Source organism: Pseudopodoces humilis, chromosome 6 (genome assembly GCF_049639895.1).
Source record: "Pseudopodoces humilis isolate 2021_Gansu_Grassland_sample_001 chromosome 6, ASM4963989v1, whole genome shotgun sequence".
Taxonomy (NCBI): domain Eukaryota; kingdom Metazoa; phylum Chordata; class Aves; order Passeriformes; family Paridae; genus Pseudopodoces; species Pseudopodoces humilis.
Window position 1 is genome coordinate 67,142,191 of NC_142205.1, and position 16,454 is coordinate 67,158,644.

General features: G+C 40.9%; 1 protein-coding gene across 3 annotated transcripts in view; it reads right to left on the reverse strand.

Annotated features, from left to right (window-relative positions):
* Positions 1-16,454, reverse strand: part of AFG2A (AAA ATPase AFG2A) — a 161,496-nt gene that overhangs the window by 16,880 nt on the left and 128,162 nt on the right. For all 3 annotated transcript variants that reach the window (XR_015772695.1, XM_014259630.2, XM_088056673.1), the window contains one exon: positions 16,054-16,218. Coding sequence is in view for 2 of the 3 variants with exons in the window: in XM_014259630.2 (XP_014115105.2) it covers positions 16,054-16,218 (165 nt within the window). In the remaining variant the exon portion in view is untranslated. The remainder of the gene's footprint in view (positions 1-16,053; positions 16,219-16,454) is intronic.

Sequence of the window (16,454 nt, forward strand, 5' to 3'; positions counted from 1 at the left end):
TTGTATGCTCCTTGGCTGCAATAAAAAAAGGCATTTTTGCAGTGCTTCCAGCTCAGGCCCCCATCCACACCCACTGAGACCATCTGACACATCCCTGCCGCCCTGGTTTGGATTCCCCAGAGCAAGAAGAGAGGACCAAGGGGCAACCACATGTCCGATATAAATGGTGAATTGTCAAAATGGAATCAGCAATTCCCTAAAACTGGTTTGGTTTCAGGAACAGAACATGCAGGCTGCAGTCTGGAGATGCGTGCCGGGCTCTGCCACAGCAGTAAGTGTAGGTGGACAAGTGGCAAATCATTTCTAGAGGTGGCCAGTCCACTCTGCACTTCCACCTAGGCTTTTCTGACAAAAAAAAATATGGTTTTTAGTCAGTGCCTGAATCAACATGGGTTCCAAGGTCTGCAGAGCATGTTCTGCTTAGACTTGCTCTTTTTTTTTCGTTCAGAGACAAAACAAGCCAGGGCTTCAAACCATGCAGGGTTTTAATGCTGCAGAATCCCCACGTACCCACTTCCTCTCTTTCCTCAGCTCTTCTCTATCTGATTTACTGTTTACTTACAGACCATATGGGAAACATGTCGGGAAAGCACGCATCCGGGTTCACATCCACAATAAATACTTTTTATGACTATTCCCATGACCTGCAGCAACAGACTAGATTAGTCGCCCACAACTATGTATAATCACACCATCATTTAAATACATTTTCAAAACAGTATGCTCTGAGATACAGATCAACTAAATAGTCCTCTTTCTAAAACCTATTTCCTACAACTTTTCCATTTCCACCTGAGACAGAAAGTCTTATCTTTCAACTGTGGAGTCAATATAAACAGAAGAACACAAACACCTGGGTCCATGCAAAAGTGCAGCCAGCAAATTATCAGTCTGGGCTGCTCAGTTTTCTTAGCAAAAGAATTATAAAGTGAAACAGTAAAAGAGCTGAAAATAGATGTTGATGCTCAAGTGCATCTATTAAAATGTGAAAACCCCCCTCTTTTTTATTTTCTGTTTCATAAAACCCTCTTTTTTATTCCCTCTAGTTTTTAAGTTCATCCAAAAGCAGAATTGCAAAAGCATTCTATTCTGCTGAATAGAGTGTAGAATATTTCTCAAGCAGAATATATTATTTAATCCAAAGCCAAATAAACAAAGGGTCAAATTCAACCTCACCCATTCCATTTAGAAACAGAATTGAAAGAAAAACTTGAAAAAGTAATTTTGAATTTAAATACTTAAATTTTTTTCAAAGGTGAAACATTCTGAATTCTGTTTCTAATTTTAAAAGTTAGGTCAATGATCCAGAACTAAAGAAATTACTGAGTTTAGTGTTTCTGAATAAATTTTTACCAGAAGAAAATCAAAGTAAAATTTATAAAACTAAAATTAATATCTATATTTTTTCCCACATAAGTAATGAGACAGCTATGTCCTGTACTGCTCCATCTTATTCAGGAATTAAATATTTCTTTTTCATTTCCCATCAACCTGTGGGTTGAAGAAAAATTTGCTGTGTCCCCTTTGCTTTGGGAAATGGTTCTGGTAGCCTTTAACTAGCAACTGGATGGAGCAAAGAATGCCTGTACCTCTCCCCCACCTCCTCTCCCTGTGGAACCTGGCACGCTCATCTGCTGCAGGATACTTGGAGAACATCTCCTCGGCCAAACTGACTGATTGCGTCATGTTCCAATACTTAACCAGAACACACGGAAATATTCCTTTTGTTGAATGCATAAAGATTAAAAAAATAGAGATTTCACAAGGTAACTTGGCTTTTTATAGGTCAATGGTTTCATGAAATGGAGGTTGGATGTTGTTTCTACAGGCAGATGTTGGATACTGTTGTAACTTTCTACAAATGAAAAGGGGGTTTGTTTTCCCTCTTTTTAAGGAATGCTTTACCCACAGGTTTTTGAGATGAAGTGCAGAGCGCTGTAAAGTGTTCCCATCTCACTGCAACGTTGGCATTCAGCAAAGCCGTGAGCAAGGGCTCAGCTGGAAGCACCTGAGTGAGCCTGGTGCTGTCAGAGAAGGATCCTGCAGGAGGGCCCTGCTGAAGCACCCCCCGGGGAGCAGCTTTCCCAGGAAAGCCAAGCGCTGGCTGTCAGGCGCACGCCAGCCCCGCCACTGAGCCTGCTTTGCAGAGTCAGCCTGTTCCTGGAACAGCCAGCGATCCATCTCTGCCGGCCTCCTCTGCCAGCTCCGAAAACGTCGGGTCTGGAAAATGGTTTAAAACTTCACATTTCCGTTCAGTGGGCCCTCTTGTTGTTCTGCTTGTTTGGGGGCAGGAGCAGGAAGGGTCATTACATGGTGGAAAAGCAAAAAACCACATTTTCGTGGGCAATTGCTATATTAATATGTATCACTTTACATACACAGTACATCTACATATGGAACCTATTATTACTGAGGAAATGTTTTTTTAATGAGGAAGACTGAACAATACTTAAGAGAGAAAATGTTCAAACCAATGTTAATTTGCAGCAGAAGTAACAAAATATTTTAATAAAAAACAGTAACAAGAACTGGCCCTCCTATCCAGGATCAGCCCGCTCCTGTGTTCACACCTTGAGAATAGAATTTGACTTCCGCAGCTTTTCCAACTTTTGCAAACCTCCTAAAACTGAAATCTAAACTCCAACTCAAGGGCTTTTAAGAGCAAGACCTGCTTCAGCTCTACAGAGAAAGAGAGATAGCTCATTATATTTCTGTTTTCCACATCCATGGAAGTATTTTTCCTCCCTGCACTTCTTTTTACCAAGCTTGTGCCTGCCTTCCCCATTCTAGCCCCCAAACTCATCCAAAAATAAGGAAAAGGGGATTTAGGTAATACAATCACTTCCTTATAAATGTAGCTAAATATATTCTCAATTGCTGAGCACTGTTTCCTTCCCCTCTCCCTGTATGCTGGAATTAATTAAGCTTTCCTTAAATGTTGCATATGAATTAAGAAGAAACAAACAGCAAAAAAACCCTCACTATTTTCAAAGGAAAAAAATATGGTCCTAAAACATCCTGGCAGGCTAAATATTAGTACAATAAAACTGCTGGATTTCAAATGGTAAAAATAAAGTGACTAAAAGCTCTCTGTTTGAAAAATGAGACATTCAAGAAAGATTGTTCCTGTAGGAAACAGGCACTTTCAGGAATCATCTCAAACCCAAGGATGGATAATTAGTACCAAATATAACCCTCTAAATAGACTCTGCCTGTTACCATAATGCAAATATTAATGTGTATTTGCTATTCCTGCTAAATGTTATCAGCATTGTTCCGACTTGCAGGGAACAACCTGTTCCACGTGGATCCTGACTGGGCTAAGACTGGACTTGGTTTATCATTTTAACACCAGGATCATTGTTTTGTTCACCTTGGGAAACCACAGCAGGAGCAACGATCACAAGGCAGTCCTGCATGGGTCTCTGCACTGGCTCTGCTGGGAAAGCCTGGAGAGCTCCAGGGCTGCCAGATAAGCAGAGCAGCTCCTGTGGTCCAGGGAGTCATCACTGGTCATGGCTCCCAGCACCACATTAACTGATTATTTACTTGATTTAGTTAGATTTAAGCCCTTTTTTAAGAGGTTGAATGACTTCTGCTGCACAGTACAGGTTTGGAGAGGCACTGAAACCAGCACCAGCCACAGCACAGTGGCTTGATGAAACTGCCTGGGAACACCCCTCAGGGTCCCAGAACAAATGGGCAGCCACAAAACACACCATCTGTAATAAAGCCCTACAGGTATTTTAGGTGTAGCTCCTTGTTTTGAATCTGCACACAGCAAAACCAGTCCTACTTTGTATATGGCAAGCAATAAGGTGATCTGTAATTTGTTCTGCCCTTCAGGTTTCACACAGACACCACTGAACATAACACTGAATGTCAAGTCTTATGTAACAACGGATTTCAAATTCTAAATGTCATCCAGGCCTCATTTCAGGCTTTGAAATACAGTTTACTTGTTACCAAATACGATGTGATAAGTGATTTATCAAATCCGTAAGAAAGAAGAAACCAATGAGACAATCCAACAATCCATCCTATCTCCGAGCAAGTCCAGGACTGTCTCCAATCAAATGTGTACTGGAAGAAGAGTGATTTATTACCACGATTTCTTAATGCATCATTTATATTTATTTATACTTAGCAATATTTATATTTATTTATATTTAGCAAGTGCTCCTATCATGCTCCACATGGTACTTTCACCATGCACAACAAGCCCACCTGGATTTCCACCACCTGCCCAACTCAGTGGGTCACTTGTTGCCTGCACATCTTTGATGCTGCATCTCTGTGACAAACTTCCTACAGATGAAGCTGCTCTTGAAAAAAGATTTGACAATAATCTCTTTTCCTGCTCCAAAAACATGTGAGAGTAGCAGAGTTGTTCTCAAATGTGAGGCTGTTCTTTCACATGCTGACATTAGCATTGAGGACACACTGAGTTTTTCAAAGTGCTGATTAAAAGAAAAGGGATTCCTCTGACCAGTGCTCCCCACAAACACATGCCTCTCATCAGAAATCTGTAAAAAGCAATACTGAAAAGACCTGGAAATATTTAGAAAGGCTTAGCTTGGGACTACATGACATTGAAAACACACCTTCACTTTGATGCCATTAAAATGCAAGGTGCTTTCTTGGATATGGAAAAATCATTTTACTAAAAAAAAAATAATAATAAAAAAAATAATTCTGGAATGGTTTGAGTTAGAAGGGATCTTAAAGATTTTCTTGTCCTAATGTCCCTGTCATGGGCAGGGACACTTTTTACCAGACCAGGTTGCTCACAGCCCAATCCAATCTCGCCTTCAACACTTCCAGGGATGGGGCATCCACAACTTCTCTGGGCAGCCTGTACCAGGGCCTCACCACTCTCTTCTTCCATATGTCCAATCTAAACCTTACAAGTTATGTATTAAATCCTTTGCACATGCAGAACTGAGGGAAGTTGACTGCTTTAATTCACATCTAGTACTCAGGTAATGAAAATACTTTTGGTTTGAAATGCCTACAAAAAGTAGTACATCTCCAGGATGAATTTCTGAAAATACTTAATATTTGAGAAATAATTAAATATATGCTAAAAGCTCCTCCATGGCTACGTAAGTAAGAAAGGAGACACAGAAACACATATCTATACATTTACACATTTGTAAAGAAAGGATAAAACAAGTAGGACACAAATCTCAGATGAGCAGCACCTGAGTGATTACCAATTAATTTCTAAAAAGTCTCTAATAAAAGTTGAAATCTTTTTCCATCACATGAGAAAGATGTTTTGGCTGTACTTATACATCATCCTGAGTAAACTGGCTGAACTGCAAAACCAGAACACTATGTGAGAATAATGAAAGGAATGAAAAATACTTCTGCCTGGGCCTGACATTTATTAATATAAAATAGCCACTTCTGCCATTGTTTGAAGTAAGGGAAGCAATTAAAGTGCACAAAACCATTTTGATACCAGCACCCTATTTCCTGCACATGTTGGTAACCCAGGGGCTCCCCCTCTCTCCTTTGGTGCTGTTCATTAACTCTCCACAATAAACACCATCCTCCCATGTCACACGTTCGAGAGCACTCCGAAACTGGGAGATTGGGCAACAGCACTGCTCTATGCAAAACCAGCCAAGTCCAGTCAGGAAACAGATTAATTTGAAAGCCTTAATTAATGACTGAACGTTTATACAGCCAAGATTTATGAGTTACAAGGAAGTAAGTCCAAAACATAACACTCCCTCCCGCATGCAAGCTCTCTCTTTAATGGTAAACAACTAGCCTAGGGTAAGATACTGTCTCAGTGCTCCAGTTCCCTTTCTTATTCCAACTTCCAAGCACTGATAGAAGACAAATTAATTTAAAACTTATTTTTTTAAAAAAAAATTTTTCCTGCTCCTCTATAAATATTGTTACTAATAAACATGGTTCAATGAAGCTATAGAAACTATAGATTTTTTTAAATAAATAAACCAATCCTTTTTTATCCTTTTTTATTTTTTTTTAAGCTCATGGGTATGAAGACAGTATACAACAAAGAAGAGGAACGAACAGAACCCTTTTTGTATTGGCAAATTCATGAAACTTATTTTCTTGTGAAGAAAATCATAAACAAGAAGAGAAGGATCTTTATGTATATAACCATATGCAAAAAAATCTCCTAAAATCCCCCTAACCCCAGGTTTGTCAGCTTACTTCACAAATACTTTTGCAAATTTAGTAGCAGCAGATGTTAGAAATGAAGAGCAAGTTTTTAGCTTTTAACATTTTGACTATATTCTATATTCCACTTCTGAGAGCTGACATCTCATTATGATGAGCTCTTGCTATTTGAAGATTAAAACAAGGCTTCCAACAAAATTTCTTTGGAAGTCCTCAGGCCTTAAACTAGAAAAGTCAAAATCAAGGAAAGTTTTGTTCTCTCTTGTTTACACCATACTGCACTCATTTTCTTGCCTTGCAAATTCTGTTTCACTAACAAAGGAGCGTGGCTTGGTTCCCTGCCCCTTGGTTTATATAGCAGAGAAATACCCAGAAATGAAAACAGAAATGGCAAGATCCCATGAAATGAGGAGCCTTTGATGAGCCCTCCAGCTTTACTGTGCCCTCCCTGGCAAGGGGACTCCCCAGAATCCCTCTCTCCAGGTGCACAACCATGACCGCCTCTTGCACAGGTAACCAGAAATGCAAGTGGCACGAGGCTTTTGGGTTTGGTGTTTTCTGCTTGCTTGTGGCAGTGCTGAACACTCAAGCCCCTGTACTTTCCTGCCTTGGGGAAAGCCCCCAACAACCCATCCTGCTGGCTTCTGCTCTTTGGTCCCTCATCCCGGGCTGAACAACAAAACTCACACTGTGCAAGGGAAATCAGCTGCTGAAGAGACCAAGCAGAAAAAGTTCTCCTTACACAAACTCACAAATACTTGCAAACCCGCAGAGTATGAGCCACGAGCTGGGTGCAATTTTTTTTAAACCCTCTTCACTGGTTTATCATCAAATGAGAGCTCACTGGGAGCAGTTCTAGAAAAAGACAAAAGTTGATTTTTCCCAGTAAAAAGCAGACAAGAGGACAAAACAGAGGGCAAATTGCTGCTCTCCCCCTCCTTTCCCTCCAACGGTGTGTTTCACTGTGCAATGTTAATAGAACAGTCATTTTCTAGTTTTATCACAAATTCACTTTGTTTGCTAGGAAATGAAGAAACACACACCACGTCTTTAAGATGCCAATTACTTTGAGAAAATAACTCCCACCCCCAACCTTCCTAAATAAGAAAATAAACCATCAAACAAAACCCAGAGCAGCTCTTTTAAACTGGACAAAACTCTCTTGGTTCTCCTCCCCTGACAATGGGGATGTCAAGACCAATTAGCACTTGCAGTCATCTTGGGGTTTGCTCTGTTTTCTCCCACTGCAAGTGGTCAGGACAGATCCGATGGCTCCCTTCTATACACGCAATGCCATGGACAAATTACAGAAGACTAAGACCTGAAAGGCTTTTTTCCTATCCAGCTATCCTTGACATTTTCATTACTCAAAGACAGGAAACAAAAAGCCTAAGCTGAAAACTAGGTGATAGTTTGAAAAAAGTTTAATTAGAAAGTAAAACAGACCATGGAATTGCTTCTAACATAGCTAATAATTTGCTGCATAGTTATATATTGTGCTGCTTCCATCTGCCAGTAGTAACCTTTTAATCCTTTTGCCCAAGGCAATCCAAAGCTTTTCCATATGTATGTAAGGGTAACAGTAAAAGATAACTTGGAAATAACAATTTCAGAATATAACAGAGATATTCAGAAATAACAGAGCAGGGCTCTGGAAAACAGAAGTTACATGGCAAGAATGAAAACTGCCCCGTTTGACAATGTAGGTTTGGCTGCAACATTTGAAAGATTCCCTGCTCCCACATTCAGCATCAGTGACTATCTGAATTACCAACAACTTCTCGAATGGTTTCAGAATTAACACTGAGAAGCTTAATCTCACCAAAAAGCCACCAGCACCAACAACACCATTGCTGACGTTTGTGGATAAAAAAGAAAGCGGAACAAAAGCAGACATTTCAACTATTCTATCCCCAAAAAATCTCACTTAGGAAAAATAAATTATTCATAATCAAAACCTTTTTGAAATGAATATAGCAGAGTGCATTTCCAAACTCAAATAACTTTATGGGATGACAAGTGCATGAGCCTGTGCCTTATACACATTTTTAGGGACAGGAAGTATCAAAACAAATCACAATCAAAATGTTAAGGAAGAAGCCAAAATACTCCCCCACTCTAAATATTTTATCAATAATGATCACCCCTCAGAAAACAAACTCAAAATTCACTTTACACAAGTGAAATATAACTTCTATCATGGGAGAAAGCAATGGGAGCTGAATAGTTGGTGTATGTACTACACAATGGTAATTTTACTAGAGAGAGCATTTAAGCTTGAAATTAGGTACATTTATTGTTCAAGAAATTCACAGCCTATTGTGATTTGATTTTATTAGATATTATTATTCATTATTAGGTTCCAAATTTTTGCAACAGAAACAATGACTTTTTGCAGATGACTGCCAAAAGCAAACATCCTATTTTCCCTGCACACAAAGATACCAATATATGTTCAAAGATTTTAATTCACACACACAACCCCAGCTCTCCAATCTTTGCAGTTCAGTGAAGTGTAAACAACCAGTGTTGCCATTAAAACAACATGTTCTTCATTCACAGCAACAATAGCCAGGTAGATTAACAGGCTTTTACACCTGGGCCCTATTATTCCTCTGCCATTCATTAACATTTCTTCCACCACGACAGCAATTGAACTGGCACAGTCCCAGAAGCACAAATAGGTCAGCACAAGGTGTTCCTCTGGATGCTTTCATCTGGTATAAACACCCTGAATTAGCCTTCAGGTACTACATCTAAATATTCCTAGTGCTAATTAAGATCACAATCAGGATTATTTCAGATCTCATTGACCAAGTACAGCCAGTGATTTTGGAGGGCTGATTCTATTAAGGATGGAAGGTAATTTCACTGCAGAAGTGGGGAGCCTTCTGCAGCTCTCCTGGCCAAGCTGATGCTGGACATCATGCCTTGGTGCTACCTCCTTGAAATCACAAAATCATGGAGCAGCCTGGGTTGGAAGAGATCCTAAAGATCACCTCTTTTCAACCCCCCTGCCATGAGCAGGGACACCTTCCACTATCCCAGGCTCCTCAGAGCTCCATCCAGCCTGGGCTTGTTGACACTTCCAGAGATGGGACAGCCACAACTTCCCTGGGCAAGCTGTGCCAGGGCCTCACCACCCTCAGACGGAACAATTTCTTCATAACAATCTCATCTAAACTTATTTTCCTTCAGTTTGAAGCCATTCCCCCTTGTCCTGTCACTACATGCCCTTGCAAACAGTCCTTCTCCTTTCTTGCATGGTCCCTTCAAGTAATGGAAGGCCACAATTAGGTAACCCCAAAGCCTTCTCTTCTCCAGGCTGAACAATCCCAATTCCCTCAGCTTTTCCTCACAGGAAAGATGCTCCATCCCTCTAATCAACTTGGTGGCCCTCCTCTTAAAGCAGCATATCCAAGGGGAAAATGAATATGCATGTAAAGAAAGAGAAATTGAACACTGAGGATGGTCAGACACTGCATACTATCAAAATTAATCACAAGCACTTAAGCAAGTCAGACACTTACTAATCTTAAGGGCAGGAGGCATAGCAATGAATAGGTAAGAATATTTACTTTCCTCACCAGTTTATGAAAGAAGTGGATACAAATCAATGAAACAAGAAAACCTCAGACATACCTTTTACTAATGTACTAAGACATACTCAGCATTTACAGCAACTTGTGCACGTTGAGAGGATCTGGCCCTGAAGTTGTCATATAAGAGTGGAGGACCATGAATCAGTTTTCTCTGAAGTGCAGTAACTTTTTGGTGACTTTCTCCAATTTGTACACCTTGTCTTATACTTTAGTGCTAGAGTTGAGACAAACTCCAAGCAGCAAGCTCACTCCTAACCACACACTCTGACACATCATAACTTATGAGATCAAGTACCAGCACTGCAGGTTTAAATCAAAAAGCAGGCCAGTGTGAGGAAAAAAAGCACTTTTTACTTTTTATCTTCCTTTTTTTTAAACATAAAAGCCAGTTCTTCAATTCTGAACTGATATAAGCATTTGTATTACACGAATGAAAGTACTTCAAAAGGCAGAAATAAGCCAACACTTTCAATTCCTTCCTGATCACTACAAATGCAATTTTCACTCTGAACTTTATGTACCCCCACTTGTGATCATTGCTATACTAAGAGCATGTGCTTTAAGACACTGAAGAATAATCCCCACTGTCTGATTTAAAAAAATAAATAAATTAAAAGTTGCTAGAAATAACTCACAGGCAAAAAATAAAACTCAAAGAAAACAATAGCAGTTGCCTAAAGAGACATATTTTTTCCTTCAGGAATGAATTCCCATCTGCTTTTAAAGAGCAACATGTTTTTCCATTGCTGGGAATTACAGCCAAGCCCAGGACAATAAAGCAGCAAAGCCAGAGGCAAGAGCAGAGGGCAAGTGAAGCTGGCTGACAGAGGCTGGGCCTAGGTCCCTCTTTTATAAGCCTGTGTGACAGTGGCAGCTCAGCAGTGCCCTGCTGTGCTGGCAGCATGCACCCCTCTGCCACCCCCAGCAACCGGGAGCTCCTGGTTACTCTGCCGTGGGTGAGGTTGTGGGAAAATGGGAAGGAAAAGACAGGGAACGGAGGCAAACAGCACAGTCGGTGCTGCTGGCAAAGCCTGGGAACTCCCCTGGCCTCAGCTGGTTTGGTGAAGCTACAGCTGGTTTGTGCAAGCTCAAGGGAAGGGAGCTTGCTCCTGACACAGGTGATGCTCCTACTGATCTTCTTCCTTCCAAACACAACACAAAACAACCCTGAAAAGCAAACGCAGGAGTGCTCACTTACAGAACCTGGGTGGACGATAATTTTAAAGTAGTTAATGAAGAAAAATGTGTTGAAATCAGCTGTGAAGTTCCTGCATCTGAACTGTTTTGGTGTTTAAGGAATCAAAATATCAGCTCTTTGGGCATTATGGGGAAAAAAAAGTCAGGTTTGAGAAGCAAACAAAATTTCATACCTCAGCACTGGTTGATGCTCATTCAAATTCCCTCTGACTTTTTTTCCTCCAAGTTTCTCTGAGGATCCCTGTTCTTTGAGTTACTTAGGAAGCAGTTTCGACTGTGTCCTCCTGAGCTGTTAATGGGTCTGACCTTTTCGGAAACACTAATGTCCCTTCAGCCAGACGCATTAAATCTCCCCTGCTTGATTAAACTATTAGGAAATCATTATCTCACTGAAGGAGAAAATGTTCTTTCCCAGATGAGCTTGCCATGCATAAATTTCAGTGCCAATACTCCTCTCCACACTAAACCTTATGTTTGGCATAAATGTGCTGATTTCCAGCCATGCTCTACACCATCCCTAGGTCAGAGCACACAGCACTCATGGATCAGGCCACAGACACAACACGATGAAAATCCACCCACTCTGGACAACACCTCTGAAAAATGGGCGATGGGAACCAGATCTTTCTGAAGTGACTCAAAAGAGTGAGGAGAGGCAGAGTAATGCCCCAAAGTCCTGCTTTCAGCGCTGCCACACCAATGCCATTCCCAGACATCCCCAGGTGCTCACACTGCCCTTGTTCCCAGTCTGCCCAAGCACATTCCGCACGTAGGAGCCTCCTGCGAGACCAGAAGCAGGCAAAATCCCATGGGAAGTCCTGTGTAGTTAGTTCCTTCCTTTCTGGTGATTCATCTCGTTTATCCCAAACACTAACATTTGGAAAACATTCCCAATGCCAGGTATTTCCTCACCTTCCAGACACCTGTGCCAAACACATCCTTAGCACTGATAAATGTGTGTAGGAAGGAGGTGATCCCATGCTACCCATACTGCATGAAGGCTGAGACTTTTCCTCACCCACCCACACAAAAATGTTCACTTTTCAATGAGTGATATAAATTAACAGATCCTCTGCACCATTCCAAGAGAAACATCAGAAGTTCATCTGAGGCCTTAATCTTGCTACATTTCAATTTGATGGAGTACCTCATGTTGAAAATCACATTTCACTGTAATACTTCAGGCTACTATATAGGACTGAATCCACTGCCCTTTAAAAATGTTAAGCAGAAACCTTTTCCTCAACTATGGAAGATATTTTCCTTCATGGAGAGCTAGATGTAAAGAAGATAACACATCCTTATCTTTTCAATGTCCTTTTTTTTTCCCCCTATATCTAAACCCTCTCTCTCCTTTACTGTAGGTGTTCTTTACTAAACAGACAAATTTTCCCCATTTCTTAAAAGGGTCTTTACCCTCCTGTGCACCTATGGTGGAACACATCCTCATTCCTTCTGTAATTAGTATCTTCCTCTGTACGAAACAGAGGATTTTGGAAAGGTTTGGTTGTTTGGGGGTGTTTTTAATTAAAGTTACTAGTTTAAATATGTCAATATCTGGTAAACAAGAACACGCATGTTTTGGAATACATATTTTAAGAGTCAAAGATGTGAGGTGATTTGAGCTAGTTTGCTGCTGCACAGATCTTTTTGGCATCACATCTGCTCTTATTTGAGCCAGAGCAAACCTTCATCAGCTTGCTTTTCTTCCCTTTCATTTTCTATGTTCCCATTGAGTGTTATTGCAAAGTGAGAAAGATATTTTTTACATTAACTGTTCCACTTCGATTCAGAACCAGTGAAAGATTTACAGGTTCCAAGATTCCCGCTCTACCATTGTGTCCTGTAAGCATGGAAACTGATAATACTATAGAAACCATGCCAGCCTTGGCTTTCACCATGACCTGCTTTCCACCAATTTAAAAGCAGTCAGTCCCATTATCTTACTTTTATAAGCACACTCATCTGAGGAATATTGTCATCATACCCAGATTATTTAATTTTTTATTACTTCCAACCAACTTTAAACTCAAAACAACTCAACACTTGATTTCAGTTTCCACCTAAAACCTCCCTCTGTGCCTTTTAAATTGTAACAAAAACATCATCCGACTGCGGCTCAGACAATAAAAGAACATCTCTCACTCTGCTGGGTTTATTTTCCTTTTTATCCCCTACTTTCTGGAACAAAATATTTCTCCAGGGGGGAGATACTCCATTCATCCCTTGTTTGTCTAACCCCAAATTGAAAAATGGAGCACCTGAGTTTGTGGAAAGCCCATCTTTCCTAAGGTGAGCTGGCTATGGCAGCACCATGAAAACAAGCAAATGAGACCCAAAGAACTCACACTGCCAGTACTTTAAAACATAGCTTTTAAATACTTCTGTGGTCAGATCTCTAATTATTCCTACTTCAGTGGGAAATGAAACAGATAAAACTTCTCAGCATGAAGTACAACAGTGAAAACACTAGGAAAAGCTGTGTGAACAACCTCAGAGTGCAGACATTCTAATTATATAAAACCATTAAAAAATTACCAGTTTTATAAAAGCTGGACCTCCTGCAATTTTGCCCAAAATAAAATGCAGTGTCCCTGTAGAAGAGCCCAAGCAGTGTTGCAGAGCACTACTTCAGAAGGGTCTGGAAATGAAGATTGCACTCAAATTCAAGTATTTCCAGAAAGCTGAGGATTTCTTCGACCTAGAAGTTAACTGTACAGACATTGCTCATCTAATGCCTTTTTCTTATTAAACCTCACAGACACACAAGGGAAGGAAACTGTAATTCACCCTCATAAATTATCTTCCACCTTCCCTCACATGAAACAGTGGGAAGTAATCACCCTATTTTGCTATCTTGATATATCCTTAAAGGTAGTCATTAAAAGCAACGTACATCCAGCAGGTGAACAGAGATAACTGGTCATAAGCAGTGACAGGCAAAAACACACAAGTATCTGATCTGAATAGGGGCCAAGTTGGAAGCCAGATGCACACTAAACTATCCACTTTCCTGGCTGTTTATTCAGCTCATGTCAGGATGATTCAACGCATCTTTACATGCAGCCCACTATTCACACAGCATCTTCTAGTCACAAAACCAGGCATTTTCCATTTCTTTCTCTGAACAAAAGCTAGAACAGTGGAATGGGAACTTGCCATTCAGCAGCGGAAACTATTTGTAAAGCTGGGAAGCTGGAGACACTGGGAAGAAAAGGCTTTAATGAAACTGGCCACTGTGTGTGCCAACTGTCAAGACTTTATATATTCTTCCAAGGAACCCTGACTGAGGCTTTTTCTGCATTTACTCTTTACATCCCAGTTATTATAATCCTTTGCATGATGCAAAAGAATAAAATTCGTGAGAAATGCCATATTAGAAACAGGCAGCTTTTTTTTCCCCCTGCAACCAGTCTGTAGCTACACTCAATGACCCATTAACTTATTTTTGGTTCTGTACAAAGCCAGCACCAAGACATTTGTGACTCATTATCAGCCAGGCACTGGAATTCACCACTAGCTTTTCAGCTGATCCAGATCCAAAGGAAATCCCCATATGCTTAGAATTTCTAAAATACAAGCACTGCAGTTGTTGCCTGGTAAGGCGACAGTTGCCATATGCAACAGAGGATATGTTTATATTTATGTTTTTTGGAGGCTTGTAACTCAGCCAGAGGCAGATAAATTTTCCCAAGTTGTGCCACTGTCCCCAAATATAAACATAACACTGTTTCAGGTCACTGCTCCAAAATGTGGAGGCAGTAGAGCTGTGACAGTTTTCCAGACCAACAGTAAAACCTGAAATCCTTTTTATTGTTGCCTTTTTTTTTTCATTGTGAGAGACCACATTCTGGGCAGAAAGATGTGCTACACAAATCAGCTCTGCTCACTACACAGCTTCCATTCATTCATTCAGTCATTCATTCATTCCCAGAGTGCAGTCTGCCCTGTGCTGTGGAGGAGGAAAATCCTCGTGGGTTTGGCTTTGGTGTCTGCTGTGACACAGCTTCCCAAAATGACCCACAGCACACACAGCAGTGCCCTCACCAGCCAGAGGTTATTAATAGGAAGAAGCACAGTCTTTTACAGCCTACCAGCACCCAAGTGACAGCTACATGAAGAGAAGCCTTGCCTGGGAGCATCACCAGTCCTTTGAGAAGGGCCTTCAGCAATCACACAAATCCTCCACAATCACCCAAGACAAAAGTTTAGCTTATTTCCCTGCCCTTGTAAACAGCACACAGAGAGATGGGGAGCCAAGGCAAGCACATCACATTTTCCACTCTGCTATGGAAAAAGCAGAAGGCGACTGTGTAATTAGATGGCATGATAATGCAGACACTAGGGCTGGCTACATTAGGTGGAAGTTCTGGTATTTCACACCTTTTAAGAGCTCAACTTGGCAACCTTATTAACACTCTTTGAATTTTTTAATTAATATAATTACTCTCAATTAATTAAAATGAGGAAAGAATGAAATATCCTTTCAAGAGACACTGACATGAATAATATTCAGGGAGCAGAATGGTGACCACTAATGTACTGATACTTATAACTGCCAGGCAGCAGCATCTGAGAAAGTTTCTCCTTCTACCCAAGACAGGAAGTAATTGACATCCAGTGTCAGAAGCTGAGTAATAGCAACGAGCTGTAACAGTAAGTGCTGCTGTGAGGTCTTGATTATATGGAATAGGAAAATACATGCTTCAAAGTGACTCCTTTGCAATTCCTTTGCAGTGTTTCCTAACTCTGTCTCTCCTCCTGAGGCTCTCAGTCACAATCCTACATTCAAAAGATTCCCAGAGATGTGGAGGAACTGTCTGGGAGAACTTGCCTCCGCCTCCCTCCACTCCTAGCAGCACATCCTTAATGCGGCCGCCTGCAACTGTATGAGGGCTCACCCTGAAAGAGACCCTTCCCCTGGCACCACTCCAGTCATGGGGTAGTAAAGTAAAAAAGCCCCAGATTGCAAAAACACAGGAATATCTGAAATATTCCCTTTCATAATTCCCACCAGCACTCTGAGAAAGCTCCAGGGATATTTGAGTTCAACTTCAAACACCATTTGCGCACCGACTCCAGGATGTTTTACCTCTGCTCCCGAGTACTTCTGTGTGCGCTCCACGAGCTCGGCCAAGCAGACTTCATCACTGACTGGCATGGACTGGAAATGAAGCTGGAAGATTTCCTTGCGAGTGGCTGCATCTGGCAGTGGCACGTAGATAATTCTGTCTATTCGCCCCGGCCTCAGCAAGGCCTGCAATGAAAGCGTCACAGCAAAAGTTACAGCACGTCAAGGAAGTAAAAAAAACACAACTCAAAAACAACACCACCACCAAATAACCAACAGTTTAAACAAAAGCACGAACCTGCACAAGAAAAGACAGTAAGGCTACTCAGCTTCTGAAACAGCAGTTTATGGAAAAAAGGAATCATTAAGGAACCACAGTCATTTTTCTAAAACAATAGCTCTAAACTTGTTGCAAGGTGTGC